General features: G+C 39.5%; 19 protein-coding genes across 19 annotated transcripts; 10 read left to right on the top strand and 9 right to left on the bottom strand.

The window, feature by feature from the left end:
* Nucleotide 1: 1 nt before the first annotated feature.
* Nucleotides 2-316, top strand: NEHOM01_2023 (uncharacterized protein; the record flags this gene model as incomplete). Its single annotated transcript, XM_051490901.1, has 1 exon — nt 2-316. The coding sequence occupies one exon, from the start codon at nt 2-4 to the stop codon at nt 314-316; it is 315 nt and encodes a 104-aa protein (XP_051346861.1).
* A 722-nt stretch (nt 317-1,038) lies between these two features.
* Nucleotides 1,039-1,680, top strand: NEHOM01_2022 (uncharacterized protein; the record flags this gene model as incomplete). The annotated part of the gene is made up of 1 exon (XM_051490900.1): nt 1,039-1,680. One exon carries the CDS (start codon nt 1,039-1,041, stop codon nt 1,678-1,680), a length of 642 nt encoding a protein of 213 aa, XP_051346860.1.
* Nucleotides 1,681-2,262: 582 nt separating this feature from the next.
* NEHOM01_2021 (uncharacterized protein) lies at nt 2,263-2,745 on the top strand (the record flags this gene model as incomplete). Its single annotated transcript, XM_051490899.1, has 1 exon — nt 2,263-2,745. The coding sequence occupies one exon, from the start codon at nt 2,263-2,265 to the stop codon at nt 2,743-2,745; it is 483 nt and encodes a 160-aa protein (XP_051346859.1).
* A 472-nt stretch (nt 2,746-3,217) lies between these two features.
* NEHOM01_2020 (uncharacterized protein) lies at nt 3,218-4,267 on the top strand (the record flags this gene model as incomplete). Its single annotated transcript, XM_051490898.1, has 1 exon — nt 3,218-4,267. One exon carries the CDS (start codon nt 3,218-3,220, stop codon nt 4,265-4,267), a length of 1,050 nt encoding a protein of 349 aa, XP_051346858.1.
* A 436-nt stretch (nt 4,268-4,703) lies between these two features.
* On the top strand, nt 4,704-5,315 carry NEHOM01_2019 (uncharacterized protein; the record flags this gene model as incomplete). The annotated part of the gene is made up of 1 exon (XM_051490897.1): nt 4,704-5,315. The coding sequence occupies one exon, from the start codon at nt 4,704-4,706 to the stop codon at nt 5,313-5,315; it is 612 nt and encodes a 203-aa protein (XP_051346857.1).
* Nucleotides 5,316-6,092: 777 nt separating this feature from the next.
* On the bottom strand, nt 6,093-8,819 carry NEHOM01_2018 (DNA mismatch repair protein MSH6; the record flags this gene model as incomplete). Its single annotated transcript, XM_051490896.1, has 1 exon — nt 6,093-8,819. One exon carries the CDS (start codon nt 8,817-8,819, stop codon nt 6,093-6,095), a length of 2,727 nt encoding a protein of 908 aa, XP_051346856.1.
* Nucleotides 8,820-9,047: 228 nt separating this feature from the next.
* Nucleotides 9,048-9,908, bottom strand: NEHOM01_2017 (uncharacterized protein; the record flags this gene model as incomplete). The annotated part of the gene is made up of 1 exon (XM_051490895.1): nt 9,048-9,908. One exon carries the CDS (start codon nt 9,906-9,908, stop codon nt 9,048-9,050), a length of 861 nt encoding a protein of 286 aa, XP_051346855.1.
* A 227-nt stretch (nt 9,909-10,135) lies between these two features.
* On the bottom strand, nt 10,136-10,960 carry NEHOM01_2016 (uncharacterized protein; the record flags this gene model as incomplete). The annotated part of the gene is made up of 1 exon (XM_051490894.1): nt 10,136-10,960. The coding sequence occupies one exon, from the start codon at nt 10,958-10,960 to the stop codon at nt 10,136-10,138; it is 825 nt and encodes a 274-aa protein (XP_051346854.1).
* Nucleotides 10,961-11,111: 151 nt separating this feature from the next.
* NEHOM01_2015 (uncharacterized protein) lies at nt 11,112-11,990 on the bottom strand (the record flags this gene model as incomplete). Its single annotated transcript, XM_051490893.1, has 1 exon — nt 11,112-11,990. The coding sequence occupies one exon, from the start codon at nt 11,988-11,990 to the stop codon at nt 11,112-11,114; it is 879 nt and encodes a 292-aa protein (XP_051346853.1).
* Nucleotides 11,991-12,521: 531 nt separating this feature from the next.
* Nucleotides 12,522-13,283, bottom strand: NEHOM01_2014 (uncharacterized protein; the record flags this gene model as incomplete). The annotated part of the gene is made up of 1 exon (XM_051490892.1): nt 12,522-13,283. The coding sequence occupies one exon, from the start codon at nt 13,281-13,283 to the stop codon at nt 12,522-12,524; it is 762 nt and encodes a 253-aa protein (XP_051346852.1).
* Nucleotides 13,284-13,817: 534 nt separating this feature from the next.
* NEHOM01_2013 (ATP-binding cassette, sub-family E, member 1) lies at nt 13,818-15,656 on the bottom strand (the record flags this gene model as incomplete). The annotated part of the gene is made up of 1 exon (XM_051490891.1): nt 13,818-15,656. One exon carries the CDS (start codon nt 15,654-15,656, stop codon nt 13,818-13,820), a length of 1,839 nt encoding a protein of 612 aa, XP_051346851.1.
* Nucleotides 15,657-15,754: 98 nt separating this feature from the next.
* Nucleotides 15,755-16,480, top strand: NEHOM01_2012 (uncharacterized protein; the record flags this gene model as incomplete). The annotated part of the gene is made up of 1 exon (XM_051490890.1): nt 15,755-16,480. The coding sequence occupies one exon, from the start codon at nt 15,755-15,757 to the stop codon at nt 16,478-16,480; it is 726 nt and encodes a 241-aa protein (XP_051346850.1).
* Nucleotides 16,481-17,285: 805 nt separating this feature from the next.
* On the top strand, nt 17,286-17,573 carry NEHOM01_2005 (DNA-directed RNA polymerases I and III subunit RPAC2; the record flags this gene model as incomplete). Its single annotated transcript, XM_051490883.1, has 1 exon — nt 17,286-17,573. The coding sequence occupies one exon, from the start codon at nt 17,286-17,288 to the stop codon at nt 17,571-17,573; it is 288 nt and encodes a 95-aa protein (XP_051346843.1).
* An 84-nt stretch (nt 17,574-17,657) lies between these two features.
* Nucleotides 17,658-18,650, bottom strand: NEHOM01_2011 (uncharacterized protein; the record flags this gene model as incomplete). The annotated part of the gene is made up of 1 exon (XM_051490889.1): nt 17,658-18,650. One exon carries the CDS (start codon nt 18,648-18,650, stop codon nt 17,658-17,660), a length of 993 nt encoding a protein of 330 aa, XP_051346849.1.
* Nucleotides 18,651-18,860: 210 nt separating this feature from the next.
* Nucleotides 18,861-19,256, top strand: NEHOM01_2010 (uncharacterized protein; the record flags this gene model as incomplete). The annotated part of the gene is made up of 1 exon (XM_051490888.1): nt 18,861-19,256. One exon carries the CDS (start codon nt 18,861-18,863, stop codon nt 19,254-19,256), a length of 396 nt encoding a protein of 131 aa, XP_051346848.1.
* Nucleotides 19,257-19,397: 141 nt separating this feature from the next.
* Nucleotides 19,398-20,081, bottom strand: NEHOM01_2009 (uncharacterized protein; the record flags this gene model as incomplete). The annotated part of the gene is made up of 1 exon (XM_051490887.1): nt 19,398-20,081. The coding sequence occupies one exon, from the start codon at nt 20,079-20,081 to the stop codon at nt 19,398-19,400; it is 684 nt and encodes a 227-aa protein (XP_051346847.1).
* A 445-nt stretch (nt 20,082-20,526) lies between these two features.
* Nucleotides 20,527-21,624, bottom strand: NEHOM01_2008 (uncharacterized protein; the record flags this gene model as incomplete). Its single annotated transcript, XM_051490886.1, has 1 exon — nt 20,527-21,624. The coding sequence occupies one exon, from the start codon at nt 21,622-21,624 to the stop codon at nt 20,527-20,529; it is 1,098 nt and encodes a 365-aa protein (XP_051346846.1).
* Nucleotides 21,625-21,815: 191 nt separating this feature from the next.
* On the top strand, nt 21,816-23,132 carry NEHOM01_2007 (protein disulfide-isomerase A1; the record flags this gene model as incomplete). The annotated part of the gene is made up of 1 exon (XM_051490885.1): nt 21,816-23,132. One exon carries the CDS (start codon nt 21,816-21,818, stop codon nt 23,130-23,132), a length of 1,317 nt encoding a protein of 438 aa, XP_051346845.1.
* Nucleotides 23,133-23,747: 615 nt separating this feature from the next.
* NEHOM01_2006 (uncharacterized protein) lies at nt 23,748-26,864 on the top strand (the record flags this gene model as incomplete). The annotated part of the gene is made up of 1 exon (XM_051490884.1): nt 23,748-26,864. One exon carries the CDS (start codon nt 23,748-23,750, stop codon nt 26,862-26,864), a length of 3,117 nt encoding a protein of 1,038 aa, XP_051346844.1.
* Nucleotides 26,865-27,254: the final 390 nt, after the last annotated feature.

Genomic DNA, 27,254 nt, shown 5'->3' with positions numbered 1-27,254 from the left:
AATGAATAAGATAGACTTTCTTAATGATGTCAACTGGAGAGACCAATTCACCCTCATATTAGACCTAGACGACCAAAAGGACCTTACTATTAGTTTAGGAGCCAGGACCGCGAAAGGCAAAGATCTCCCAACTTGTGATTGCCTAACTATTGACACTAGCACTAACCTTTTAAACCAAGGCCAACCGTCTAGCTGCCCCCCAAAGATTTATGTTACAGGCCTTGCTGAATACCTTGGGCCCAATTCTTATGATAAGAGTGGCAAGCTCTTAGGCACTTTATTACAGGTGTCCCCTGACATTTCAACATCTCCATGATCATGAGTTGGATAGGGTTCATTAGCCAATGCGTACTCTATTAAAGACATTCCTTGAGACGAGTATCGATGTGATTTGTTAAATAAATATGGTTGTGTGAGGATGACGTCATATTGAATTGTAGCGTAGATATGTAAAGCCAAATTAGTCAAAGCAGATTGACTCTATTAAAGTTGCAAGGCGTAGTTAGCTGGCAAATCATCAGGTTAGTATTGTTGGGAGCTAAATAGTGGTCGTATGATAACATTGGGTTGGTATTGGGTTAGTATTGGGCTGGATATGTTAAGAACAACACCAGCTGTACCAGAGACCACACAAATAACTCAATATTTACAAGGAGTATATGCCAAACCTTTATATCTTATATGTTCTCCGATAATATCGACTGTAAAAGAGGGCAAACCTGTTTACAGGCATGAATAACAGGTTATAATGGGTTAGTATTGGGTTAAGCCAACTCAAATTAAGGCAACTAATTGGGTTGAGTTGGGTTATAAATCGAAGTACTAACTTAATCTAATCTAACCTAACCTAAACCTAAACTCAAACTCAATCTAACCCAAACTCCACCTAACTCAACCCAATACCAATTCAATCCATCACATAACCCCACTACAAAAACAAACCCACCAACACCACCAATATCAACACCAAATCAACCTAATACTAACTCAAATCAACTCAATATCAATATATACATATGCAGATGGCTTTTTATTTTTATGTCCGACCATGAACAGGCCACAAGATTGAATGAATACTTGAACAAATATATTGAGATTCGGAAAAGAACTGAAGAGAAAAAGAAGGAATTAGTGGGTTTACAAAAGAGACGAGATGCTCTTTTAGATTTACTTGTTTATTTAAAAGGTCCCAATGTCCCTACTAGAGAAGAACTAGAAGGAGAAAGTGCCTTCCCATTAGTTCTAGGCAAGTCTCATTCTAAATTTACAGTTACTTCAATTGGCATTTTACCATCTGAAGAGTGTTTTGCCTTTTACAATCAGAACTATATCTATCCACCAGGTTATAAAATCAAAAGAAAGTATAACGGACTGACTAAATCAGATCCAAAAGTAGTTTATTATTGCCAGATAAGAAATGAAAATGGCGAGTGTATCTTTGAAATTCGTACAATTAATGGTAAAATCTGGTCTGGTTCCCGTGAAGAAGTCTGGCGGTCATTTTCTTCTGAGTTTGAGAAGATGAGCTTTACTAGTCTTGAAAACTTCTTTGGACTTACGCATGAATCTATTCAGACTTTAATAGAGAGTATGGGTGATGTTTCTGTTCTTTCTACTTATATTCCTTTCCGGATTCGATGTCGTAAAGGCCGTAAGCCCCAATTCCATCAAGATGAGTAAGTATTAGATTAAATTGGGTTTGTTTTGATTTGGTTTTTGATTTGGTTTGATTTTTGATTTACATTAGCTTTTGATTTGGTTTTTGATTTGGTTTAGTTTAGTATGCATATCAACTTAACTCAAACTCAAACTCAAACTCAAACTCAAACTCAACTCAAACTCAACCTAATTGTAGTGTCGTAATACAACCACTACCAACTCAATACCAACTCAATACTACCTCAATACCAACTTAATCACTACTCACTACTACTAACCCAATACTTTAATAGAGTTAAGACGTTTTAACTAAAGTAATTTTATATATCTTATCTACAATTTGATGACGTCATACTCACTCAACCCAACCATATTTACTTAATAAACGACATCAGCACTTATCTCAAGGAATATCTTTAATAGAGTAGTAATAGGTTAGTATTTGGTTAGGATGGGATATTATACAAACTCAAAATCAAAATCAAAACCAAAACCTATCTTAACCCAACCCAATACTAACATAACCTTATCTTATCTTATCTTAACTTAATTCAAAACTTAACCCAATCTATACTAATAAAGCGACTCTCTAAATTTTGCAAAATGGGGATCATATTAGGAAGAAGAAAGTCAGTGCGAGAGATAATTATTGAATTAGAAACAAAGATTGAAAAAGAAGAGAAAGAGATAAAATCAATGAAACAAACTCGGAATACGTTAGATGGCACTGTATTAAAGCTTGGACTATTGGTTATCTTTGTTGGTTGTGCACTTATTTGGATATGCAAAGAAAGCGTATCTTGGAGTAGTCTAGTTAAGATACTCATTTTAGTTGTTATTGCTATTTTAGTTCTTTTGTTAGTTTCTTATCTTTTGAATCGAGTTTATGAATATCGATTACAGAAGAGAATTAAACGGTTACAGAAGTTAAAGGAAGTCCAACGTAGTAATATTCTAAGTTTAAAGAAAGAGACCAAGTATGATGAAACACACCATATCATAGAGAAGTACGAACGCCCTAAGGTTGTAGAAGAAGAGAAACCAGAAAATGTCGTAGAGAAGATAGTATCTACTCTTATCCAATAAGTTAGATTTAGATTGAGTTAGATTGGGTTTGAATTGAGTTTAGATTAGGTTTAAGCTAAGTTTAAGCTAAGTTTAAGTTTAGATTGAATTGAATTGAGTTTAAGTTAAGTTTAGATTAAGTTGGGTTTAGATTGAGTTAAGTTTAGATTAGATTAAGTTGGGTTTAGATTGAGTTAAGTTTAGATTGAATTGAGTTAAGATTAGGTTGGATTGAGTTTAGATTAGGTTTAAGCTAAGTTTAAGCTAAGTTAAGTTTAGATTGAGTTAATTTGAAATTTGAGATTAAGATTGGGTTTGAGTTGATTTGATTTGGATTTAAGTGGGAATAGATAGGAATAGATACCTGATACTGTACTGGTCCTTGTTATAGATATACGTATTTAAGACTTATTTTAACAAATATACTAATTTGGTTGGAGACTGCGACTAGATCGCATATATAGTAAATAGAAACTGTGTCTATTTTTAGTTTATGCAGATGAGGACGTTTGGGAAGCGAGGTCGGCCAAGTCGTAAAAGCCTGGGCGTTTTGGCGGCACCAAGTCTGTTTGCCTTGGAAGTTTCGACTGAGAGACCTATTAAGGAAAATAGTAAGTCAAGTAATAGTCGAAGACGAAGTGTGGGCTGGGAAGGAAATGAAGATAGTGGCAAAGTAGAGATAAAGAGATTTAAAGATTTACCAATCGCTTACTTGGAAAAACTTGGTGAGTCTACCTTTAGTGAGATCTTTATTGACCGTCGAGATATGCGAGTTTATAAGATTATGCCGATTACCTTTAAGAAGGAGTATAAACGAGTGCAACATACGAAGATGGAGTACTTTCTTAAGGAGTGTTTAGTAATGGGTCGAATGAACAAATCGGTCTACTCAACGAAAATGTTTAGCTGGATGGTAGTAGTAGATAGGTATCCGGAAGAGTTAGTGGAAAAGTGTCGGATTTGGGCGGCTGATAATTGGGAATCGGCTGAGAATTTAGTACCACAGAAGAATAACTCGTCTGGTATTTTTGGGATAATTCAAATGGAGTATGGGGGTATAGAGTTATCTAAGATAGATTGGGGTAGTATTAGGTTTGAACAAGTTCAGGAGATTATTAGTAAATTACGATTGTGTGTTGATCGCATGGGATCTTTAGGGGTAGAACATAGGGACATGCATGAAAGTAATGTTTTAGTTGAGTTTTTAGGAGATAGTGGGTGTCGAGTACGTGCGATTGATTACTCATTGGCCTGGGCGGACTGGGTGGGCGTAGGTTTGTTTTCAATTGAGGTGGTTGATGATCTGGAAGCTGGAGTGATTTACTATCGGGCGGGACGGACTCTTTATACTGATTTAGATACGGAAATGCCGTGGCTCTTTGCTAATTATGACGATGATCCGCATAGGCAGGTTTACAAGCGGATGAATGCTGAGTATAGTGGTGAGAATCGTTGGCAGCACCGAGGACACAGTAACCGATACTGGCTTCAGTATCTTATAGACTGGATATACGATAAGTGGCGGAAAACCACTCAGATTTAGAATAAAGAAAGTTAGATGTACTACTGGGTTAATGTTTACTAAAAGGTTTAAGTTAGGTTAAGTTGAGTTAGGTTAGGGGTGGGTTAGTATTGAGTTAGGTTAGGTTAGGAGTGGGTTGAGTTAGGTTGAGTTAGGTTGAGTTAGGTTAAGTTAGGATAGAAGTTAGGAGTGGGTTGAGTTAGGTTGAGTTGAGTTGAGTTAGGATAGAAGTTAGTAGTAGGTTGTAGTTGTTTTATTGGTGGGTTGGGGATAGATAGTATCTGCAGTACAGATTTGACATTAAAAGAAGATAAGCAAAACAACAATAAAAGTATATTGTTATTAATAAGCCTGTTGATGTAAATAAGAAGATAAGCAATAAACATAAACAAACATAAACGTGTTTAATTAAACCATGGAAAACTGGATATATATATAGATAAGAATATGGAATATTATGAAAGTTGGCAAGCTCTTCAGAGATAATTGTCGTATCCAGAAAACAACTTGGGTGCTGGCTTCGGGTTTGTTGGTATTTTATACAACTGTAGATGCCATGTCGCAAAGAGTTATTCTTACCCCGCAACAGTACTTAGTTACATTTAATGGGTATGAACAAGCTTGCTATTCAAAACAACATAACAACCAGCATACTGGCTGGGGAGGACCGACTAATTCAGGCAGTAATATGCTAATCTTAGAGACAAATGCTTCTCATTGTACATTCCCAACAGCTGCCATCCCTACTTTAGCCACGGCTCCTCCTGCAAATGGCGAAGAGTCTACTGCAACTAGCGACGATCTTACTGCAACTAGCAATGATTCTACTGTAGTCACTGCTCCTCCTACAACTGGCGAGGATCCTGCTTTATCCACTGTATCTTCTTCAACTAGCAAAGAGTCTACTGTAACCTCAGCTCCTCCTGCAAATAGCGACGATTCTACTGCAACTGGCGACGATCTTACTACAACTAGCGACGATCTTACTACAACTGGCAACGGTTCTACTACAACCACCAATTATACAACAAACCCATTTAAGAACATGTCAGAAGACAGTATAATCTAACTGCCCTAAGAATCACCGAAAGAGGGACCCGAAATAGAAATTGAACTAATCATCTGACAAGTGAGAAACCGACTCAGCATAACCCTTTAATGGTCTGCTTAGACAAAAACGGTCAAATGAAACATGGATTGTCTTTATCAAGCTAAAGGAAATCAAGACGGTCTAAATAGAAAATCATACACCATATCTACCCAATAGTTCAAAACTAGCATCATTGTAGATTATAGAGCTTTTCACATGACGGCCCCTGGTTGTCTAAAGCTCTATAGACCCAATCACACAAATTTCACAACATAATGACAGTCAACATTTCGATTAGTGTCTAAAGACAGCAAATCAGATGACAGTTTTGAAATAAAAACATGACTATAAGACTTCGTCTTTAATCAGGCCTTACAATTAGGCCATGCCCGCTTGTGATGAATTTCAAACTATCTACTCGGTTGATTCAGTTGGCAAACGGCTATTATTTTGCAGAGCACAATAGTATCTACCTATTGACTGGCTTGGCTGGAATGCAGAAGGACACCAGCTTTCACAGAACAATCACAAATCCTATTGCAAAGCGGCATGACTTCAAAAGTATCCCGTGATCGTTTTAGAAGCCATGAATAAAGACAAGGGAAGTTTTGCCTGCTCTGGTTGAAGACCAAGTAGTTCCTTTTTAGTCTCAATGTGTCCGTTAAGTATCCTAAGCTCTTAAGCACTTATAACAATAACTGATTTATTAACACCTAAATGGCAAGTGTAATTGCTCTTATCAATGCCAGCAGCCGCCTATCTTACCGCCGCACGAGCTTTTTTGATGTGAATAGCTCTTTCAATGACGGACTTGGGAACTTTGGCCATAGTACATATGTTGATACCGCACGAATCATCACAAAGACCGTCCACCAGCTTGTAGAGGTACAGCATTTCTTGCGACCCTTCTTTACCCTTGGCCAGCGTATAGTCCATTTTGACAACTCGGTCACGCGGATGAATCGCATTGAAGAAATGCGTGGCATAAAGTGAGGTACACTTGATTGTTTTGAGATATTCTTTAACTGCAAAAGAGATAGCCGAGCCTTCTTTAGTAGAGGTGCCTCTTCCAAGCTCATCAATGATCACAAAAGAGTTTGCGGTAGCTTGTCTGAGGATATTGGCCGTTTCTTTCATCTCCACTTGAAAAGTCGACTCCCCATCAATCAAATTGTCCCCGGCGCCTATTCTAGTGAAGATTCGGTCATAGATAGGCCCTGAAAATGCAGTTGCTGGAACCCGCATTCCCATCTGTCTTAGAATAACAGCCACTGAAATATTGCGCAAAAAGGTTGATTTGCCTGCCATATTAGGTCCCGTAAGAACAAGCAACGGATTGCTGCTGTCCACTACAATGGCATTAGGTACGTGGGTTTTCTTGATATTAGTCAGACCCGATATATCGAGGGTGTCGGCATATTCAGCCCTGGCTCCGGCTATTTCCGCAAAGGAGAGAAGACAGTCAAGCTCTGCAATGCCTTGTGCAATTACTCGTAGTTGATCTTCATGCTCCGCAATTCTAGAGGAGATTTCAAGGATACAGTCCTGGCCTAAACTATTGATGTGCTCTTCTGTTTCTAGAAACTCTTCAGAGAGCCTTTTCAGACTGGGTGTGGTGTAGCGGGCCGCGTTCTTAGTACTCCCAACCAGAGCAAAGTGGGGTGGCAGGGACTTCTTGGCTGCCGTTTCCAAAAAGTAGTCCCGGCCTAGTCTCTTGGCTACAAAACCGACTCCCTGGGCTGTAGATTCAGTTCGAGCATATGCTGTAATGGCGGTGGCGACCCTCTGCTGATGGGCTTGGGCTTCAAGTAGCCTTTTGTCTGTTTTGAGAAGGGAGATAGTCTCAGCAATATCAAACCCATCCAGCACACCCAGGCCAATAGCAAAGTCCTTAATCTTCTTTAGAATGTCCGGTAAGAGTGTCTCGCGTATGCTGTCTTCTGGGCCGCATACTTCAGAGAGTAGGCAATGGATCTTCTTGATGGAGGCAAAAGACTCGGCAAACTTTCGTATCTCCTCTGGTCTGATCTTCTGGTTTTTACCCTTTTTGACAAAGTCGTTGATATCGTGGATCTTTTGAAGAAAGTGTTCTAATTCGGCCCTATTCGGCAATGCTTCTAGTCGCTCGGTTGTGTTGTATCTTTTGTCTATTTCTTGGATGGTGTAGAGCGGTTGAAGCAACCATTCTCTGAGAAGTCTTTTGCCTAGCCTAGTCCGTGTTCTATCTATTTGCGAAAAGACCGACACGCGCTCTTTACTATTCCCATGCGGGTCATCAACTAGAGCAAGTGTTTCGATGGTTCGGCCATCAATGTACATAGATTTTTGGTTTCTTTCAGTTGGTTTCACTAGCTGCGGGGTAAACTGGTATTTCAGATATTGCAAATAGGCTACTAGATTTTCTAAAACCTCTTTCTCGTCGCTTGCTAAGTTCTGTCCGCCCATTGTTTTGATTGCAGCTTCTGGACACTCTGCCCAGCGATCTTGTCTTATCCTTGTCTGTCTCTCGCGGAGTGGCAAAGGTGCATCGACAATTACTTCCTTGATATTCTCTTTCTTCAGAATACCTTGAGTCTGGAACATTTCACTTGTATCTTCCAAGGTCTGAACAAAGAACTCTGATTCCATCGGCCGGAAAATCGCCAGTGAGACCATTATCTTATCGCTATCTCCTGTTTTCTGAACAGAAAGAGAACATATTCCCAGACCTTCCTGGCTGTTAGTTACTTCAGTCACGACTTCTTTTAGCTCACGCTCAATCACACTCTTTTTGGCCTCACCTTGCTTAATCCGCATGTTTTGGGCTACTGCACTCTCTTTCTGGTCAACGATTGCAACTTTATACCCTCGCTCAACAAACCGACTTGTCCAATACTCTAGCGACATTTCCGGGACTCCGGTCATTTTCATTGCCCCTCTTTTCGTGAGTTTGAGTCCAAATACATCTGCTGATAGCACAGCATCACTTTCAAATAACTCATAGAACTTGCCCTTTTTGAAAAACACGATCGCATCAAAATAGTCCTTTTTGATACGCCAGAATTGTTCCTCACAATTGGTCATCTTGGCAAACTCGGGTTCAGGAATAAACAGGCTTGTCTTATCATATTCTCGGCTATCAATTGAATTGCCAAATTTATCTCGCAGCGTAGCTAAGAAGGAAAACTTACTCTCCTCCTCAGCCGAGTCTTCACTAGCCATCATTGATAGTGATTGTTCTGCTATCTGGCTGGACAAAAGACTTACCTCAGTGCTTACTTCTGAACTTACCATCTCAGGACTTGTTATTTGGGAATCTACCCTTTCCGAATTCAATGGTAAACTTGCTGGTGAAATAGACAAAGGTCCATTGGCACAAGATACGGTCTGCGGCCGACAGGTTTCACTAATACGTACATCGGAAAGTTCCAATGGACTTGTATCGGTCTTAGGCCGTTTAGATGCCCAACCTAATAAAGTACTCTTTCTTGGAACGGAATTCATTATTTTCCGACCGACACTCAACTTATATACTCTCAAAGCCCGCTCCCGCCAAATGAAAAAGGCCGGGTTGGAATGGGATGTGTCAAAAGACACTATTAGATGCTATGCTGGCTGTTCAAGACATAGCAATGCCTATAAAATCAACACAACGCCAATACAATACAATACAAATCAAGCCAACATACTAACCCAATAATAATCACTATTAGGTATGATAGATGCATTTTATTAGATAGTGAACACTGAATTGAGAATCGCCTCTGTAGAGAACACGCCGCTGATATAATCAAGAAACAAAAACCCCAGAGTGACAAAGGCTATTAACATACACAGAGACGAGGCTATGAAGACCGTGTTCTTTAAATTCCTCTTTCTAAAGGCATATCTGTTCTGGCGTTTTTTGTATTTGTAGTATACTAGCCGCGATAACATACTCAACAACATTGCAACCCAAACTAGATAAAAGAGATGGCGGAAGAACCCACTGCCAATAAAGCTACTTTTTCGGTTGATTAGCCAATCTGCCTTTTCCTGTTGAAAAATGCAAGATATAGAAGCAAACGAGCAAATCATCACAAATATGATAGCAGAAAGAATGATAATCGATACAAAATTTACTTTGTTCTGAGGTTGTGGCTTCAAAATAGTTGAAAATAGATATACTACATGTGATATGATTGAAGCAACACAAATAACAATAAACCACATGGCAAATGAAAAGTAATGTAACGAGTTGATTGAGAAGATAAAATGAAATGACTCAATCAGATAGACACAAAAGACTGGAGTTATAATACCAGCCAGACAAACAACATTAGTTATCCATTGAAAAGATGCAATCCATAACGGTACTTTTGGTGGAGAGTTCTTTTTAGAGTCACTTTTCCAAGATAAATCCTTGGATTGGTTATGGCTACCGCTTGACGGCCGTCTTTTGCTAATCAGACCTCTTAAGTTCTGAAAATTGATCCTATTTGATCGGGTCTTTTTATAGTCAGTTTCAGAGGGAAGAGGCTGCTGAAACTCAACTGTATTTCTATCTACATCCTCTTTAACAGGCGAAACCCTGAACAAGCCGTTTGGGGACATATATTAAAAAAATAGAGAATATTTAGTGATGCCATGATGGCTAACTTTTCTTTCCTAAAAAGGAAATATTTATTTTTGAACTTGATATTAGGTGAGGTTAGTATTGCGTTGAGTTAAGTTGAGTTAAGTATTGAGTTGAGTTGCTTTGAGTTAAGTTAATATTGGGTGTGTATATTAACCCAATGGTATGTTAGATGGGATTGAGTTTGGGATTGGGTATTTGGATGTTAGAGGAAGTACATGACTAAAGTTCTCAATTGGCCATTGTCAGAAAAGCAGTAGGCCAGATGGAAGAAAGCAAAGAGAATGAATAGGACAAAGAAAGTGATGCTACCTACTAAACAGTGCTGACTTCTTTGGATTTGCTGTTTCTGTGTTTCCTTGTAATTGAAAGTCTTTCGACTGCGATACCCCAAAGAAACAATACCACCAATCAACAGAATATAAACACCCCAGATTAAATACTCGAACAGGTACACAGTCATTTGCGGCCGAGTGGTGATAAACAGTGTAATGTATAGACAAAGACTAGCTAGTAAAAGCGAAGAAATAGCTCCATTGAGCATTGCTAAGTTGTGGTACTTACAACTGAAAAAGAACCGCAAATAAGACCTAAGCTCGTGTCTAGGGAAGTAAGAAAGCAGCCAAATAATAAGCCCAGTTACTGTACTTCCTAAAACCAGTCCGTGTATTGCTCGTTCCGCCTGGTTCTGGCTCAGCCATAGACCAACCCCACCCAGCACAATCAAGGCCAGTAAAACACCCGTTTGAAGCACATAGAACACAGAAGAGGTTCCGACAAAGACTCGGTGTTTTAGATTGTCCTTTCGGCCGCTGGAAGGCTTTTCCTTTGGGATCAACAAAACCCGATCATCATCCTCCATTTCATCATTACTATCATTAAATTCATCTCGCGTATCAGTAATTTTACTGGAATTTTGACCATACCCAATACTAACTCCATTACCTCGCTTATCCAACTTACCTACGCCCATTAGTGCTGGCCTAGTATTTGCATCTGGTATATTCAAGACTGTAGTTTGATCCGACATTATGAAGATTTTCGCCGATGTAAAAAGTAATATATCTGTACCTGATACTGATTGCTATGAGTCAAAAGTACTCTTAAAGACGTGTGACTATATATTGATAAATTGGCATTATCTGCCTTTTTATTGATTATTCCTGTGTTTCTATGCTGGTTTAAACGCTCGTCAGTATCAAGTCTCGAGTAGATGGTGCCACCAAAGCAATGAAAAGGACTATAAACACAGATATAATGTAAGTGACGTAAATAGCCAATCTTATCAGGTCCCTGAAATTGTCCTGATTGAGAACTTTCTCGATGAAAGACTTTTTGTACCAGTTGTCATCCTGATCAATATGCACTGAAGGTATCTCGCCTTTAGCATACTTGTAGAGTCGCTGCCCAATAAGAGCGATATCAATAAGAGCTACTACATAGAAGAGCCAGGCTACCTTAGAGTAGTGTGCAGTGTAGAAAGCAACATTGTTCTGGCCGGCTAGACCTATTATTATCAAAAGCAAGATGCTCTGTACAGCCATTCCAACACCAACACTAATACCAGTAGCTATATTTTGGTTGATTTCATTAGACGCCTTGGAGGAACCACGCATCCAAACTGATGTTATAAATTGAGTGACTGATTCGAGGACTAAAGCTAACTTGAGAAGGAAGAACCAAAAGACCATTATCGAACCCGCTATACCCGACCCGCCGGCTAGCTTAGCCAAATCCAGAAACATAAGCAGACCCAAAGAAGTACCTAAACCCACGCGCAAGTAGTAAAACAACCAATGTATAATGTCTTGCTTGATATTAATAGGCTCTTTTGAAGGTTGAGAATTACCTGCTAGGTCTAGTTCTTGGTCAATGGCTGAATATGGCGGCGGGGGTATGTATGTTGCGTTTGCGATCTTTTGTTGTACACTGTATGCCGATAGGTCGTGTCCTTGTTCCGCCTCACTTAGGTCTGTTTTCTTCTCTTCTCCAAAACGGCTGGACAAACTACCGGGTGTCTTAATTTTTTGATCTTGCGTGCTTTTTTGATCTCTATCCATTTAATTGAAAGCTTACATTTTTTTATAAATAGATATGTTTATTTCCCAAAAAGGAAATTTTGAAACCCGCTTTTTTCTAAAAAAATCTAATTATTTAACTAATTATTCGTTTAATTATCAGACATTGAATCTATTGTTGAGCAATAATTTCACAAACTCCATTAACTATCTGGCCTTCATAGTTCAGACTAATCTTAAGCCAGTGGCACTACATCACTACTATCTCAACACTGTATTACTACTTTTGTATATTCCTAGCAGGACATTCCCGCTTTTAAGAAGACGGGAATAAAATTACCTAATAAGGAATTGCCTAATAAGGAAATTTCCCCGGTCTATAAATAGGCCTGAAAATGAATAAATACGAGATACGAGAGTTTGAAAGATGGACCGAAGAAAACAACTACTACTACATCCCTAGCATTTTAATGATTTTTTTGTTATCTGAATTGATTGGGTTAATGTTGGGTTAGTATTAGATTAGATCGTATTTTTGATGAATAAAGAATTCTCTAGCAGTTTATTAATTGATTAGTACATCAAAATGTACCTAAAATAGTTCGTTAAGTCGGTGTTAAAGGAAAACAGAATGATAGGATAAAGAATAATAGACTCACCCAGAGTTAAAGCCAGCAGGGCTAGTAAAGCTTTATGGGCAAGATCTCTGATTAGTAGGAATCCTCGTACACTACGCGGTTTGTTCTTAATATACTTAATGGCTAAGAAGCCGGCGGTTAAGCCATAGGAAATGCAGGCACTAAGGAAAAGCACATATGATAAATCTGTTATCTCTAAAGTAGCTTTTTGTCCTTCTGGCCTAATGTGCTTGAAGCCCATGTTAAGGGCCTGGAGAAGACTTCCAGCTAAGCACAGGAAAGCAAAAACAATGATAAACTTAGTGGTTTGCTGAGTAGTCTTATCGACTGGCTGAGTTGAACAGACAAACTGCAAAACGGCAAAGGTTCCAGCCAAAATGTAGATAGCAATATGTTGCCAGATAAATATCCATTGGATCACGTACTGGCTAACCAGGACTTGCATTCCCAATTTCCTAAACCCAAACAGAATCAGTAAGTATGCATACAACATACTAAGGATTACAAACAGAATAGTGAATAAAGGCACTGGTTGTTTAAAACGCCGAATGTTCTTTTGTAATTGGCTTTGAATTATCGAAAATCTTGATGGACACTTTTCTGTCTCATCAGAATGAGCTTCTTTTGACTCTACTATTGGATCAATACTTACTCCAGTCACTAAATCATCGCTTGAGTTCTTATTATCTATAGTCATGTTATTTGCTGGCTATCAAAATTTTTCAAAGTAAAGTTGTGAATCTAATCTGACCAATCATTTTTTGCATTAAGGAGTTAATATTAAGTTGAGTTAAGTTAAGTTAAGTTAGTATTAAGTTAAGTTAAGTTGTGCCATTAGACCACCACTACTCTTTATTCGTTAATTGATATAGCTTTTGCATAATAACAGAATACTAACAGAATACTAACACTATCACAGATTTATTGGGTTGGCAGTGAATCCAAATGATATCAAACTTTACCTAATACTAACCCAACTCGAATATGACGTCATCTTCGCACTTACCGTCGTATACACCTAATAAAACCCCAACTACGTCCCATTAAGACAGGTCACTACTGGAATTTGTACTAGCCATGGAACTATCTCTACCCATGGGCACTATAGATAATTAGATACTGTTTATTAAACCGGTCTTTATCTATTTATTGAATTAAGATTAGGTTGTGTTAGGTGGAGTTGGATTAGGATAGGTTGGGTTGAGGTGGAATTGGGGTATAGATAGCTGGTTTATGTGGCAAAATAGTTGTTGGCTTCTTTTTGTTCTCTATCTTTGGCGGAGTTAGGCATGTTGATCCGTGGCCGGAAGTTCTCGGCATCTCGTCGGAAGGTGACATCCAAGGACTTCAAGAACTTGTTCATGCCCGCTACTACTCCGCCTGGAGAATTAGCCCGACTTTCCACTCCGGGCGTGCCTTCAAATACCATCACTCGATCGGCCATGTATGTTGCCATAATCATATCGTGCTCAACTATCATTGCCACTCGCTTTTGCCCCGTCACAAACCGTTTGATCGCTTTGGCAACTATAATTCGCTGGTCCGAGTCCAAATAGGCCGATGGTTCATCAATCAAATAAAGAGAAGCCGGCTTGGCTAAACAAAGAGTAATAGCTAGTCTTTGCAACTCCCCACCACTCAGTTCAGATACTTTCTTCTCAAATAAAGTCGGAATTCCTAAGGGAGTCATTACTTCAATTGTAAAAAGTGTATCTACCAAGACGTGCTTGGCTTTGGCTAAAAACAATGACCGAACTGTACCCGTATACTTAGGGGCTATCTTCTGGGGTTTTACACTCAGAGATAATTCCGGGACTTTAGCTCCACACTCAGATGCTATCTCCCCAGCAATTAGTTTGATAAAAGTAGTCTTCCCCATTCCGTTCTCACCCACCAGGACAATAATCTCAGGAGCAGCAAATGAACCCGCTTCCACCACTAACTTAAACCCACCATTAGCCCAAGTCTTACATAAAGCCGGGTACGTAGTAATTCCTAAACTACCTACAACCGGCTCAGTATTACTCGGACTCACTAGAGCTGCAGCACTCCCATCATTAGCCTCACTAACTTTAAAGGTCAGTCCCTCCGGTCTAAACCGCATATTCTCAGTGGGTAAGACTCCACTCAAGAAGATGTTAATAGCCTCCCTAATCGTAAAGGGATGAGAAATAACCCCATAAGCCCCAGCCGATCCGTACAATACACATCCAAAATCACTCATTAAATCTAAAATAGATAAGTCATGTTCAACAACAATAACATAATTATTAGCCCGACAAAGACCTCTAATCACACTCGCTGCTTTAATTCTTTGTCGGACATCCAAGTACGAAGTCGGTTCATCAAAAATGTAAACATCTGCTGGTTTAAGAGCTGTAACAGCAATAGCCAGTCGTTGTAACTCACCCCCACTTAGATCTTTAACTCGTCGGTCTTTTAACTTCTCTAACTCTAATTCCCGGTAGTAGTAAGCCGTTTCAGCTCCAGAGGCCGACATTAAATCGGCTACTGTCTCTTCCTTTAATGATCGTGGGATCTGATCTACATACTGAGTCTTATGCGCCACCACTAACTTACCCTCCATTAACTTCTTAAAGTACGTCTGTAACTCTGATCCTCGGTACTTGGTAATTAGGGCATTATAACTCGGTTCTTCTGACCACTTCCCTAAGTTAGGTAGAAAGTGGCCAGCCAGAATACCTAGGGCTGTACTCTTCCCAATTCCATTCGTACCAATTAGTCCTAAGACCTTTCCTGGTCTAGGTACAGGTAATCGGTGCAATTTAAACCCATTAGGCCCATAACGATGAATAATATCTTTTGATAAACTAGTTGGTAAATTGATAATTTTGATTGCCCCAAATGGACATTGTTTTTGACAGGCACCACAACCGATACAAAGTGTTTCAGAGATAGAGGAGGTAGTACTGGTCTTATCTACACTAATACAAGGCTTTCCCTGCCTATTTACTGGACAAGATCGCTTACATTCTAGTTGACACAACTTTGGTTTGCATCTATCCGGTAAGACAACCGCAAGCCGGGTAAGTTGGGACTTCTCTTTCATAAAAAAAATCTTCCTCCTCCCTAAAACCGCCACCCTTGCCATCTACTCATTCACTATTCTTCAAAACATTGAAATTTGAAATTGTGTTGTTTTTTGTCATGGACCAAGTCAGAGTAGAATTAGCTAAAGAATATCCAGAAATCAATCGGGCGAGAATGCTTTCAGTGCAGAGAGACTTTGCCCGAGCTGCTGAGGCGTATGCTGAGTTGTTAGACGAGATGGCACCTCGGGAGGAGAGTTCTAGCCTGAAAATGGCAGCTGTTTATTTGGAATATGCCCGAGCATTGATCTTATCAAATGACAAATTAGTGATTAATCCTGAGATTGAGGAGGATCAGAGGTACTTAGAAGATTTAGAAATTGCCTGGGAAGTCTTGGAAGTAGCTAAACAAGTCTTTATTAGTCATAATGTAGTGAATGAGTTATTGGAAACGTACTTATTATTAGCCGAAATGTCGCAAGATGCTAATAACTTAGTGGCTGCTCGGGAGGACTTTATGGGTGCTTATGACTTGTGTTTATCGGCCTATGGTGAAAGTAGGCAGTTGGCGGAAATTTCGTTTAGAATTGCTATAGTAGATGAAGGTTTAGGAGAGACGGGGAAGGCTATTACTCGGTTGGAAGAGTTAGTGCAAATGTTGCAGCGATTACCAGGTGATGAGACGATTAAGGAGTTGGTGCAAGAAGTCAATTTACGGATTGATGAGATGAAGCATCCTGAGAAGTACAAGATAGATCTGAAAGCCGAGAAGACTACTACTGTTGATCCCAGTGCACCAGTTACTAAAGTATCAACTACTAAGACGCCTAAGCCAGATAAGTAAATTGGTTTCGGTTTGGGTTGTGTTAGTATGATATTGTGTTGTGTTAGTATGGTATTGTATTACGTTGATGATATTGTATGGTGATCTATCTGAAGATTTAGTACTGATTTGACTTAACCCAATAAGATAAAACAGTTTTTGTGTCTACTGAGTTTGGTTTGGTAGGGTATGTTTGATTTTTGTTATACAAGCTGGACTGATTTTGATATTATTAGGAAGTTAGGATTGAGTTGGCCGGAAGGAATCATAGGATTACAAACAATAAAGTAGTGATAAGACTTGCATTTATATAAAGTAGATCTAGAATTAAGTTGAGTTTTGAATTGGGTTGAGTTAGTATTGGGTTGGGTTAAGTTGAATTAGACGAAGTTGAGTTAGAAGAAGTTAGTATTGGGTTAGAAGAAGTTCAGATGTGGGGTAGTTGAGTTAGACGAAGTTAGTATTGGGTTAGAAGAAGTTGTGGAGTAATCAGAGAGATGGGAAACACCAACTCAATACTATTCTTCATTAATAAATGGAACCAGAACCAATCTAGTTAAGGAGTACTAGAGATAAAGGGGGATGGAAGTACGTCTATGTGATGATGACTAAAGATATAGTTCATTTTCACTTCCAAAAAGTAAGATAGCATAGAAACTTGCCTTAAGAAAATAGATATTATAGCAAGTTAGAATAGATAAACTTTAACTAGAAGAGATAATAAAGATAATTACTTAAAATCAGCCTTTATTTTCACAACATAATACTTTCTGATACTGGATAGATAGTCAAGATGATGACGTATGTGGTAACGATCGAAAATTTTATGCGAGTAAAGGCAACCGATGAGTTTACTATTGAAATTTTAGGCGAAAAACATACGTTACTTAATTTGATTCGTTGGTGCATCTACAAATTCGAGTCTGTATATGAAATCGAGCTTGTTGGGTATACTATTCCCCATCCAATGGAAGATAAGGCCATAATGAAGATTCAACTAAAAGACTCTACCAATCAAACCAAGAAACATATTCTCGATGTCTTCCAAAGAGGAATAGAATCAGCCCAGCAAATCACCCACCATCTCTCCACCTTAATAGTCCGAGCCGCGTAATCCAATAAATACACTATAAACTAGATTGATTTAAACAACTGTTAAACACATAACTCAACTCAACTCAATACGTAATGGAATAGATTATTTATTGGCCACCTTGGCACCTCTTGATTCGGCTATGGTGTACCACCACTTGGCCTCTTTTTTGTCCAGGTGTGTTTGATTGCGCGTATCGAGATAGGCGGCATAGATAGCAGCTGCATCGGGATGGCCTAGTTGGGCCGCTTGTTTGACCCAGTCAATAGACTCATTTTTGTTGTCGGCATTCCTTTCTAGCTTGAACATTTCAAAACAGGCCTGGGGACTGACTTCGGCTATCCGAGTGTAGTACGTCTTGGCGGTTTCTTGGTTGGCTTCTAAACCTAGCTCGCCATAATGATAGGCCAAGCCGAGACGTAAGATCGAGCGAGGACAGCCAAGCTTTTCGCCTTCCTGGTAAAGAGCTAGTGAATAGGGATAGTCTTCAATAATATGACCTTGCACTAATGGAATGCCCTCGTGGCACAGGCCTAAATCATACAGTGCATGTGGATATTCAGGGGTTGACAGCTGACGTGCTTGTTCTAAATAGAACACGCCTCCTTTTATATCTTGACGACAGCCAAAGCATCCTTCTAAAAGAAGCATGGCATACTTGTGCACGGCCCGGAGTGATCCACCATTAGCCGCCAACTTATAGAAATGCCCAGCCTTATGTAAGTTCTTACGGCAAGCAATACCATGCTCATAGAAGTAAGCCAATCGGTAACAACCAAACGGACTACTATATTCGGCCGCTCGTTTATAGCAAATATAAGCCTTTTTAAGATTGGGCTCAGTGATAATTCCAGTTTCATGAATCTTCCCCAGAACTACAAAAGCTTCTGAATAAGCCGTGTTCTTGTAACGCGACCCCGTGATATTCTGAGTGGCCAAAGATAGTGCATCAACAATGTGTTTGTAAGTCTTTTCAACTCGTTCACCATTTATAGCCAACCGCAAAGCATAGTTAACTAAATTACCAGCTGCTTCAACTAATGCTTCATGATTACCAGTCCGTTTATGCTGTGCACATTCGGCCTCCAATTCATCCATACTCCCCCTGTATTCGCAAATTTAACCCATATCCAATCACAACCCCTATCACTTCTCCCAACTAAATAAATCATAAATTAACAATATCCACCCACCCCACCACTATCTCCTCAATATTTGTGAGTTACCCCAATTAACCCTTTTAAGGAAGAATAATTACCCAATAAGGAAATAACAAGCCTAAATATTAAATTTACTCTTAAAAAAACCATGGCCAAACGATCCACTCGAAGACTTTCCATTCTCGGCTCTATGAAGGACTTTTCCAAGTACTTCCTAGATGAAATCTTAACTGCCGGCCAAGGCGATCAACACCAAAAATATACTAAGCATAAAATGGATCTAAATGGAGTTGATATCAAAGAAACAAACAAGCCCCATCGCCCAGAACTTGAAGTTCTCTTTCTATGTATGATATGTTTATTATGCACTCTTATCTTCAAATGTTCGTTTTTTTTTACCTCACCCGTTTTATTTGATCTTTCTGGTAGTAATATTTGGTCTAATATTCTTATCGGAATTATTGTTGCTATCTCTAGTGGGTTAGCAATTCTCTATCGCATCAATGTGTCTCGCGGCACCAATTGTACATATATTTATTACTAGTGAGTAACGGCTAGTTAGTCATCACTAATTTTCATTTCAAAAACAATCATTACTATCTATTCTATTATATTATAATTTATCCTCCTCTATTTCTTATCTAACTCATTTCTTATCTCATCTCATTTCTTATCTCAATTCAAACTAATCAAGTACCTCTCTTTGGCTACTATCAAACTCGACATTCACTCTGATCAGATACTTCATAAAGTTAGTAATATAAGACATGGCTAAGAGTCCAAAGATAACTCTAATGAGGCCACATGACGTTCGTTGAATATAATAAAGGCCTTTATCCAAACTTAGTGTCCATAGTTCCCATAGTCCGGTACTGCCTATACTAAGCAGTACAGAAGCTGCTAGAACTTCAACTAAATGCATAGTAAACTTCTGGTGTCGTATAAACAACTTACCCAGTACTAAACTAGCTATTACGCCTAAGACTAAACCCAGTACCAGATGAATAGATGCCAAACAACAAATACAGAAGACATACATAAAGGTAGCTGAACCCACAAACCAAAGTTCTTTATACTTCTTAGCCACTATTTTATCCACTAATTCAGTTGACATTCCGCCAACCCAAAACATAATACCAGCTGAATGCACTCCACATAAAACGGCTACTAGGTAACAGACGTTAGTTATAAGAAAACTAACATGCCTATCTTTAAAAAAGCGGCTAATCTTCTCAAAATGATTCCAGAACAAAACACAACCTAAAGATATCAAAGCAATCGAAGAAAGAAGTTGCACCCAAAACCAACCTTTAACTTGGTCCACCATAATTTGATATTCGTGAACAAGAACTTCAACAAACCACTCCATAAAAGTAAAATTTCGACGTAATTTAATATCAATATGAATATCGGCCGGTCTTATCACTAGGAGTATTTACAGACCATTATTGTCCCGATCGAGACCACCCCCTTTTTCTTCGGCCGCCTCCTAATTTGACTGTAGTTCTTGCCCCTATTGGATTGGATTGGTATTGAGATAGTATTATGTTGAATTTAGATAGAATTGTGTTCGAATTGAGATAGTATTATGTTGAGCTTAGATCTTGATTTTGACCAAATGAGTTTTGAAGTAGGAGTAAAAGAACCATTCAATAAACATTACTTGTATGCTGACTTGTCCCAACTCAGTACTTTGTCTTGCTAGTACTTGAACTAACTACTTGAATTAACTACTTGGACTTTTACTTCTATAGTATCTAAATGCTTGGCTGCCTAGCAAAGTAACACCAACTCAGCACTAATTACTAAGTCAATTAGGAGATCTTAATAATAACAACCGAGGAGTCTATTTCAACCTTTAGCTCGATTTCGGTTTTGAAGTATGGAGTTATGATGGTAGGATTAGTGGAGGCATTAAAGGGAATGGGACAGACATGGGATAAACAGTTAACAATACTCTTCTCTTCTAGATAGAAGGGAGTTTTCTCAGTTTGGTTTTCAGTACTCTCAACTTGGAAAAGTCCGATTTTCAAGAGCTTAGCCGGTTTAAGCAACTTGATAGATAAAGAAATAATCCAATGCGGTAATGTTTCTGGAGTTAATACCAGGTAGAATGTTGCTACTGTTACTCCGTCCTTTTTAATACTATACGAGGTCGTTCGGACCTTTTCAGGAGTAGACTGGCCACGTAAAGCCCAATAAAGATGCAATGGATGGGCATGTCCTTCCTGCTGAGCCACCGACAACTCCCGGGCCTTTTCATAAACATTCATGGCCTGGGCTCGTTCTAAAGCACCTTCCAACCCATTCTTCTCACTAGGTGCCATCCAAGCCACCGGACTAGTTGCCGTCTCCCGCAAGTACTCCACTACCTCCCTATGCATATACGGCCCATTTTCACTACTCCTAGCCCGACTCACATCTTGAGTAGAGACTGTCTCCTGGCTAACTGTACTGTCAACTGTACTGTCAACACCACCACGCCAAACCAACTCTTCACATTGCACCGAAATGTACTTCCCAGACAAAACAATCTTATCCAGCTGGTCAGCAATAACCACCCGAGCATCACTAGTTAGCTGCAACAAAAACGACTTGTGCAAAGTCTCCTCCTTAGTATGCATAGTTAGATTCAGTGTATAAACCACTGCAATATTCACCCCACTATAAGAAGGAGGTAACTTCTCTGGAAACAAAACCGAATACTCAATCCGCGTCCCACTAGTATCCACCGCCAAAGGCACAACTTGACTCTCAAAAAACAAGACAGACCTATCTCGGCGCAAGTAATGACCAACCACCGACCCCGAAACCAACAATACCCGACCTTTAGGAGGTACAACCTCCACTTCCATAACCGCCACCTTATCTAACTCAAACCGATTGCGACCACAAACTATCCGCCAATTCATAAACAACTTAGATTCCAAATTAAAATGCAAATTCAATGTTGACACTAATTAGACCATTTAGACATATAAACTTATAAGACATTATCACAACTCCAATTACACTATAATATAGACATCAAGACATATTACAAGTTAATATAGCCCAAAAAAGGCAAAACCCGACTATAAATACCCAGAGTGTTTTTTTTGTAATGAGATTTCAATGGATATTTGGTATCTTAATGCTATCTCTAGTACACAAAATTGCTTGTCGTGCTAAAATAGAAGCATCTCAGACCAAGATCGAAGCCACCGAGACGTACACTGACTCGCAAAAGGAGACAGTTAAGGTAGAAACGGTTATACCCGAAGAATCGCCCGAAACAGTTGTGACCACAGAAGAGCTAGAACCAGAAACTACGCAAAATGAGATCCCTACTGAGAATTCTGCCATCCTTTTCTCTAGTATCTCTTTGTCCCAAGAAGAGATCGATAAGATCAAAGAGTCTATGACCGTACAGTTCACTTTCTCACCAGACCAGGACTTAGCTAACACTCTGGCTACTCCTTTCCCAGGTTTCTATTACCATAGTGATAAAGGTCTTTACACTTACCCAGTTACAGGTGAGAATGCCGAAGCAATTCAAAAAGAACTTCTTCAGTACCAGAACATTGCTAGTATTCCTTACTTTGATGAAATCAAACAAGAGAATTATCAGAATTATGAGAATACTGGTTTAGTTACTACTTATGTTATTAGTGAGTCGGCTAAAAAGCAAGAGCTGAGTTGGATGGAACAACCGGCTGAACATTTCAAAACCCAGATGAAGATTGCTCTTTTGGACTTTGAAAGTACGCGAATGTTCTTGGAAAGTGCCGGTTTACGTGAAGAGATGAAACCAGCTCTGTTTGTGATTGTGACTAAGGTGGAAGGCAGTTCTAACACCCCTAAGATCTACAAGTACTTGAAGACTAATATTAGTCAGCCAGAAGAAGTACATGAGTTTATCAATGGGTACTTAGGTAATGCACTTACGCCTTTCTTGATGGACGAGAAGGTTGAAGAGGGAGTATCTATGGTTTCTGAATCGGGAGTGACTCGAATTACTAACAGTACTTTCTCTTCCTTTGCGATGGATAAGCTTAAGAATGTTTTGGTTGTTTACCATGTGGAGTGGTGTAAGTACTGCCAAATCCTTTTGCCAGAATTGGAAGAGTTAGCAGCAGCTTTACAGGCGGCTAATGTCACTGATATTGCCGTGGGTAAGATGCTAATGACTAAGAATGATATTCCTTTGGATTTAGACGTTCAAGGGATTGAAGCCTATCCGACTGTGCGCTTATATAAGACCGGTACTAATGATGAGATCATCTATGAGCCTCAACCGGGCAAGCCTATCAATGCCGAAGCTATCATTGCCTTCCTGAAGAAGCATACTGATCTTCCTGAGGACTTTACTATTGCCAAGCCCCTTCCAACTGAAGAGCGTGTGCCTGAAGAGGTTCCAGAGATTAAGACTGATCTGTAAGTTTTTAATAAATCCCTGCTCAGTCAGACTAGTATTGTCTTTTGATTTGATTTAGATTTAGTTTAGATTTAGTTTGGGTTAGGTTGTGATTGTGATTGAGATGTTGTTTTGATTTGGTTTTGATTGAGATGTTGTTTTTATTGAGATGTTGATTTAGATGGGAGAGAAGAAGTAACGAGGTTTTTGTGTGGTTGGAGGAGTAATGTGAGGAGGTAGATAGTTCAGACTAGGTTGTTCTTGGCTGGGAGAGAAGTAAATTAAGATGTGGTAGTGGCACGTGTGTAAGTGAGTTTAGATAAGTATTGGGTTGGTGTAGATATGTGTAGATATGTGTAGATAAGTATTGGGTTGGTGTAGATGTGTGTAGATAAGTATAGATGTGTGTAGAAGTCAAATACTCATAAGATGTATGGGCGGTATTAGATTGTGCTTAAGTGGATAATGCTGAATAGTGTAGGTTAGTACTGATTGAGAGAATGGGTTGTGTTGTGATAAAGTATAGTTGATGTAGTGATGAGAAGATGATGATGGGTAGATAATGACTAGATAAGTAGATTATATTGAGATGGTGGTGGAGTGTTAAGTCTGGGTTGTGTAAGTTTGATTTTTATGACTATGTTCGATCAAGAAATGATTATTGGTGGTGCTGTCAAAGTTAGGCGTTGCAAAATGATTGTGTGGTGGTGTGCTTTTTGGTTGTACCTCTTGTTGATGCTGTATTGGGTTCGTGGAGTTGAGTGGGTTGAAGGGTTAGATAGGCCTACTCGTCCTGGTTGGTCGGAATCGGAAAAGATGGTGGAGACTATGCAATCAATTGGGTTTGTGTTCGATACACCGTGGCCAACAGTGTGGATTACATCTTACATTTGTTGCTCTCCTACACAACCGGTGGATGCTAGTAATCCAGAGCCGAGTCCTTCTAGTACAACACCACATATTCAGTATCTAGTAAGATGTTGGAATGATTGTCTTTCCTTTAAACTGCCGACTTACTCTGATGTGAAAGCGGCGGAAGTAGCGTTGGCTAAGTTGAGAACAATTGATCTTATTAAGGTCGACCGGGCTTTTGTGACCTATAGAAAGGGCAATCCTAGTTGTCAACACGAGAATCTGCTAATTTTATCTCGAGTTGTTAATGTGCTTGACTGTACGCGCCTGGAAATTCGCATGGATTCTTCTTTGAAACAGGAAGTGCCTGCTGCTCAGCTGACTTTGGCCTTATGCTTGAAAGAAGCACGAGCTATTGTTGACCAAGCAACATACCACGCAGAATGCTGGCTCAGATTTGCCTCTAAATCAAAGAGTAAGACTCTGGATCTGACATCCGTTGGTGTTGTCTTGTTACGGCCTATTTCTAGTGTTTTTATTGAGAAGGATGAGTTCCAGGATATCTCTTATTTATCTCGGTTGCCACTAATGGAGAACTACGTACTCTACTTCAGATGCTTGCCTAGTGTTGTTAATCTTGATTTGGGGTTTCTCCATTTGTCCTCCCCTAAATGCAGTCGGATTGTTATTGAAACTATCACGAGCATAAAGATAAAAGTAACAGGTCTTGAGAATGCCACGGCCAACCACCCAAAGCTGGTGCTGGAAACTAACTGGATGGTTCTTAAATACCTGGCTGAGCACAACAAGTCCCAGATCCGAGTTCATACTATTTTGGATCTTTCCATCGACTCGGAATCTATCCAGGCAATGACACAACCTCTTTTAGACCAAATACCAGTCGAGCCTTGCATCATTGCAACTAACATCATTCTTAAAGTTCCTGCTAGGATGCCATGCCACCCCCTGAGCTACTACTCTGAAATATACAACCGAGAGGCCTTTGCCAAAAACGGTATCTTAATTGAAGGCGTCCAGATCAGCTACGTCTTCGATCGAAGCGATCTGTATCGCACTTTGCATACGCTTGTCAAAATCGGCGCTTTATCGATCATGCCAGAAAGTGTTATGATGAAAGAGGTTATATGTTGTGGCCAGGAACTCAATCAGCTTGACTGGGAACTTCAAGAACCAGTCACTGTTTGCCTTGATGAATCAAATATAGACTCCTATCTTGCCGACTACAACTCCTTTTATACATGCTTCTGCCAGAATATACGCTACCAAACACTTGAGATTACTGGGGAGGGGTTTCCGTCCAAAGGCAGTGTGAAGAGGTGCATTGCCCTTCTAAACTTGTTTCGGAACATTAGTGCTCGGAAGCTTAAGATTGCAGATATTCGCGATAGCAACAAAGCTGTCAACAGATTTGATCTGACTATCTTAGAAGCAGAGTTAGACCAGGCTCCCAGATACCGTTTTGATATTGACAGTTTGTTGCTATGTGATGTCGATGAACAGATAATTTATTGGATATTTGGCCACTACGAATTTAGCCGCTCAGTTGAAGTATGCATTCAAAACCAGCACTTTAAAAACCTGGCCATTACACAGATTCTTTGTCATCCAGTCGGTCATAATATCTCCTCGCTTGTAATCAATGACTTATGCCATCTAAATGAACTCACCCGGGCCAAAAAACGGCACAACATCAAAGGATTCTCACTATTCAAGCATATTGAAGCAGCCCAAAAAGACGGCAAAACACCCAAAGATCTTAACCTACACAAACTAATCTTGCAATTAGATAACACTGCCTCTAAGTCGTATCATAAAGTCCTAACTGAGCTTCTGGGTTATGACATTCAATTCTCAGCTATGCCACTTAAAACCTACATTGCCTGTATAACAGCCACCAGCCAAAACCATCCTATCTTTAACTGCATAAAGGACTTTTCGCTTTATGAAGTCACATTAGAGGTCTTAACAACCGATTTCATCTCTTGTCACTCCAAAGATCAGACTCAGCTAAGCTTAATCCAAAAGAAACCGGTTGAAACACTAACATTACGATTCAGTACCAAGCAATTTCTCACCGAAGTCGACCTGGTAACTATTATCCGTTGGATTTCCTGCCGATTCACTAGTCTAACTACTTTACGACTAATTAATGCAAAGGTAACCGAAAGTGTGCAGAGAACAATATCTTCACGCGATTACATATTTATTGGTCTGGATCTACTCAGTAGTATTCGCTTAGAGGATGTAAATTCATCGGGCACCGCAATCGAATTACTAACCAAAAGATACAGCCTTGTCTTAATAGCAACAGCTTCTAATGTCACACCCGCATTCACCATCGTACCACACCAAATCATCATCCAACTCCTCTCTCAATTAAGTCAACTTGATGACCACATGGCCACACATACACTCCCCGACCCAAACATCCAAAAGATCCTAGCTCACCTCAAAGAAAGCCCAACTCTAATTGAGTGCCCATTGTGCTGTAAAGAGCTTTGTATGACCATTACAAAGAAGAAAGAGGCAGACAATCCATCCGATGATCGCTTCACCACAATTTGTTATCTTGAATGTGGCGGACCAATCTGTAATCTATGTGTAGCTGGTATTCATAATATAGCTGGTGATACTTGCCCATACTGCCGGAAACCAAATCTAACTGCACCTGCTCGACAACTTATAAGTGCACCACTATCCAGCTTTGTCTTTGCCGACAGCCGTACTACTACACCAAGACTCAACCAGAACTGGCTCAATACTTTAGTCTGGCCAGACAACCAGATATACTTATACTTCGCCTATAAACACCCGATCCACATTCCCGCCGATCTTGATAAAGAGATAATCTATGACCCCAATCATCCCATTCACATTATTTAAGTTCATAATGAATAAACCTCCGTGAGTTAGTGCTAAGGTACTATTGAGATTTGAAGATCCAAGTAGCCGTTAACACTAAGTTTATCCACCTAGATGAGTTGACTTTATTTATTGCGCTTAACTTATCTGTCTATCTAGTGGCCAGTCCTATCTTATAAAGCAAGTAATCTGGTCCATATCAATAAACAAGCCTAGAAAGAACAAAAAGCATTACACATCATATACTAACTCAATAACTCAATACGAACCCAACACTAACTCACTACTATAATAAACACCTAGTATTAACTAGTTTACATAAGCATAAGACACTTAGCCATTACATTACATTACAACATATTTATTGAATAGTAACTCTGTACAACCTAAACTCAAACCTAACTCAAACTT

This window comes from Nematocida homosporus (genome assembly GCF_024244095.1).
Source record: "Nematocida homosporus strain JUm1504 chromosome Unknown 4554, whole genome shotgun sequence".
NCBI lineage: Eukaryota > Fungi > Microsporidia > Nematocida > Nematocida homosporus.
Note: the sequence above shows the minus strand (reverse complement) of the source record. Positions and strands in the feature narration are given on the sequence as shown.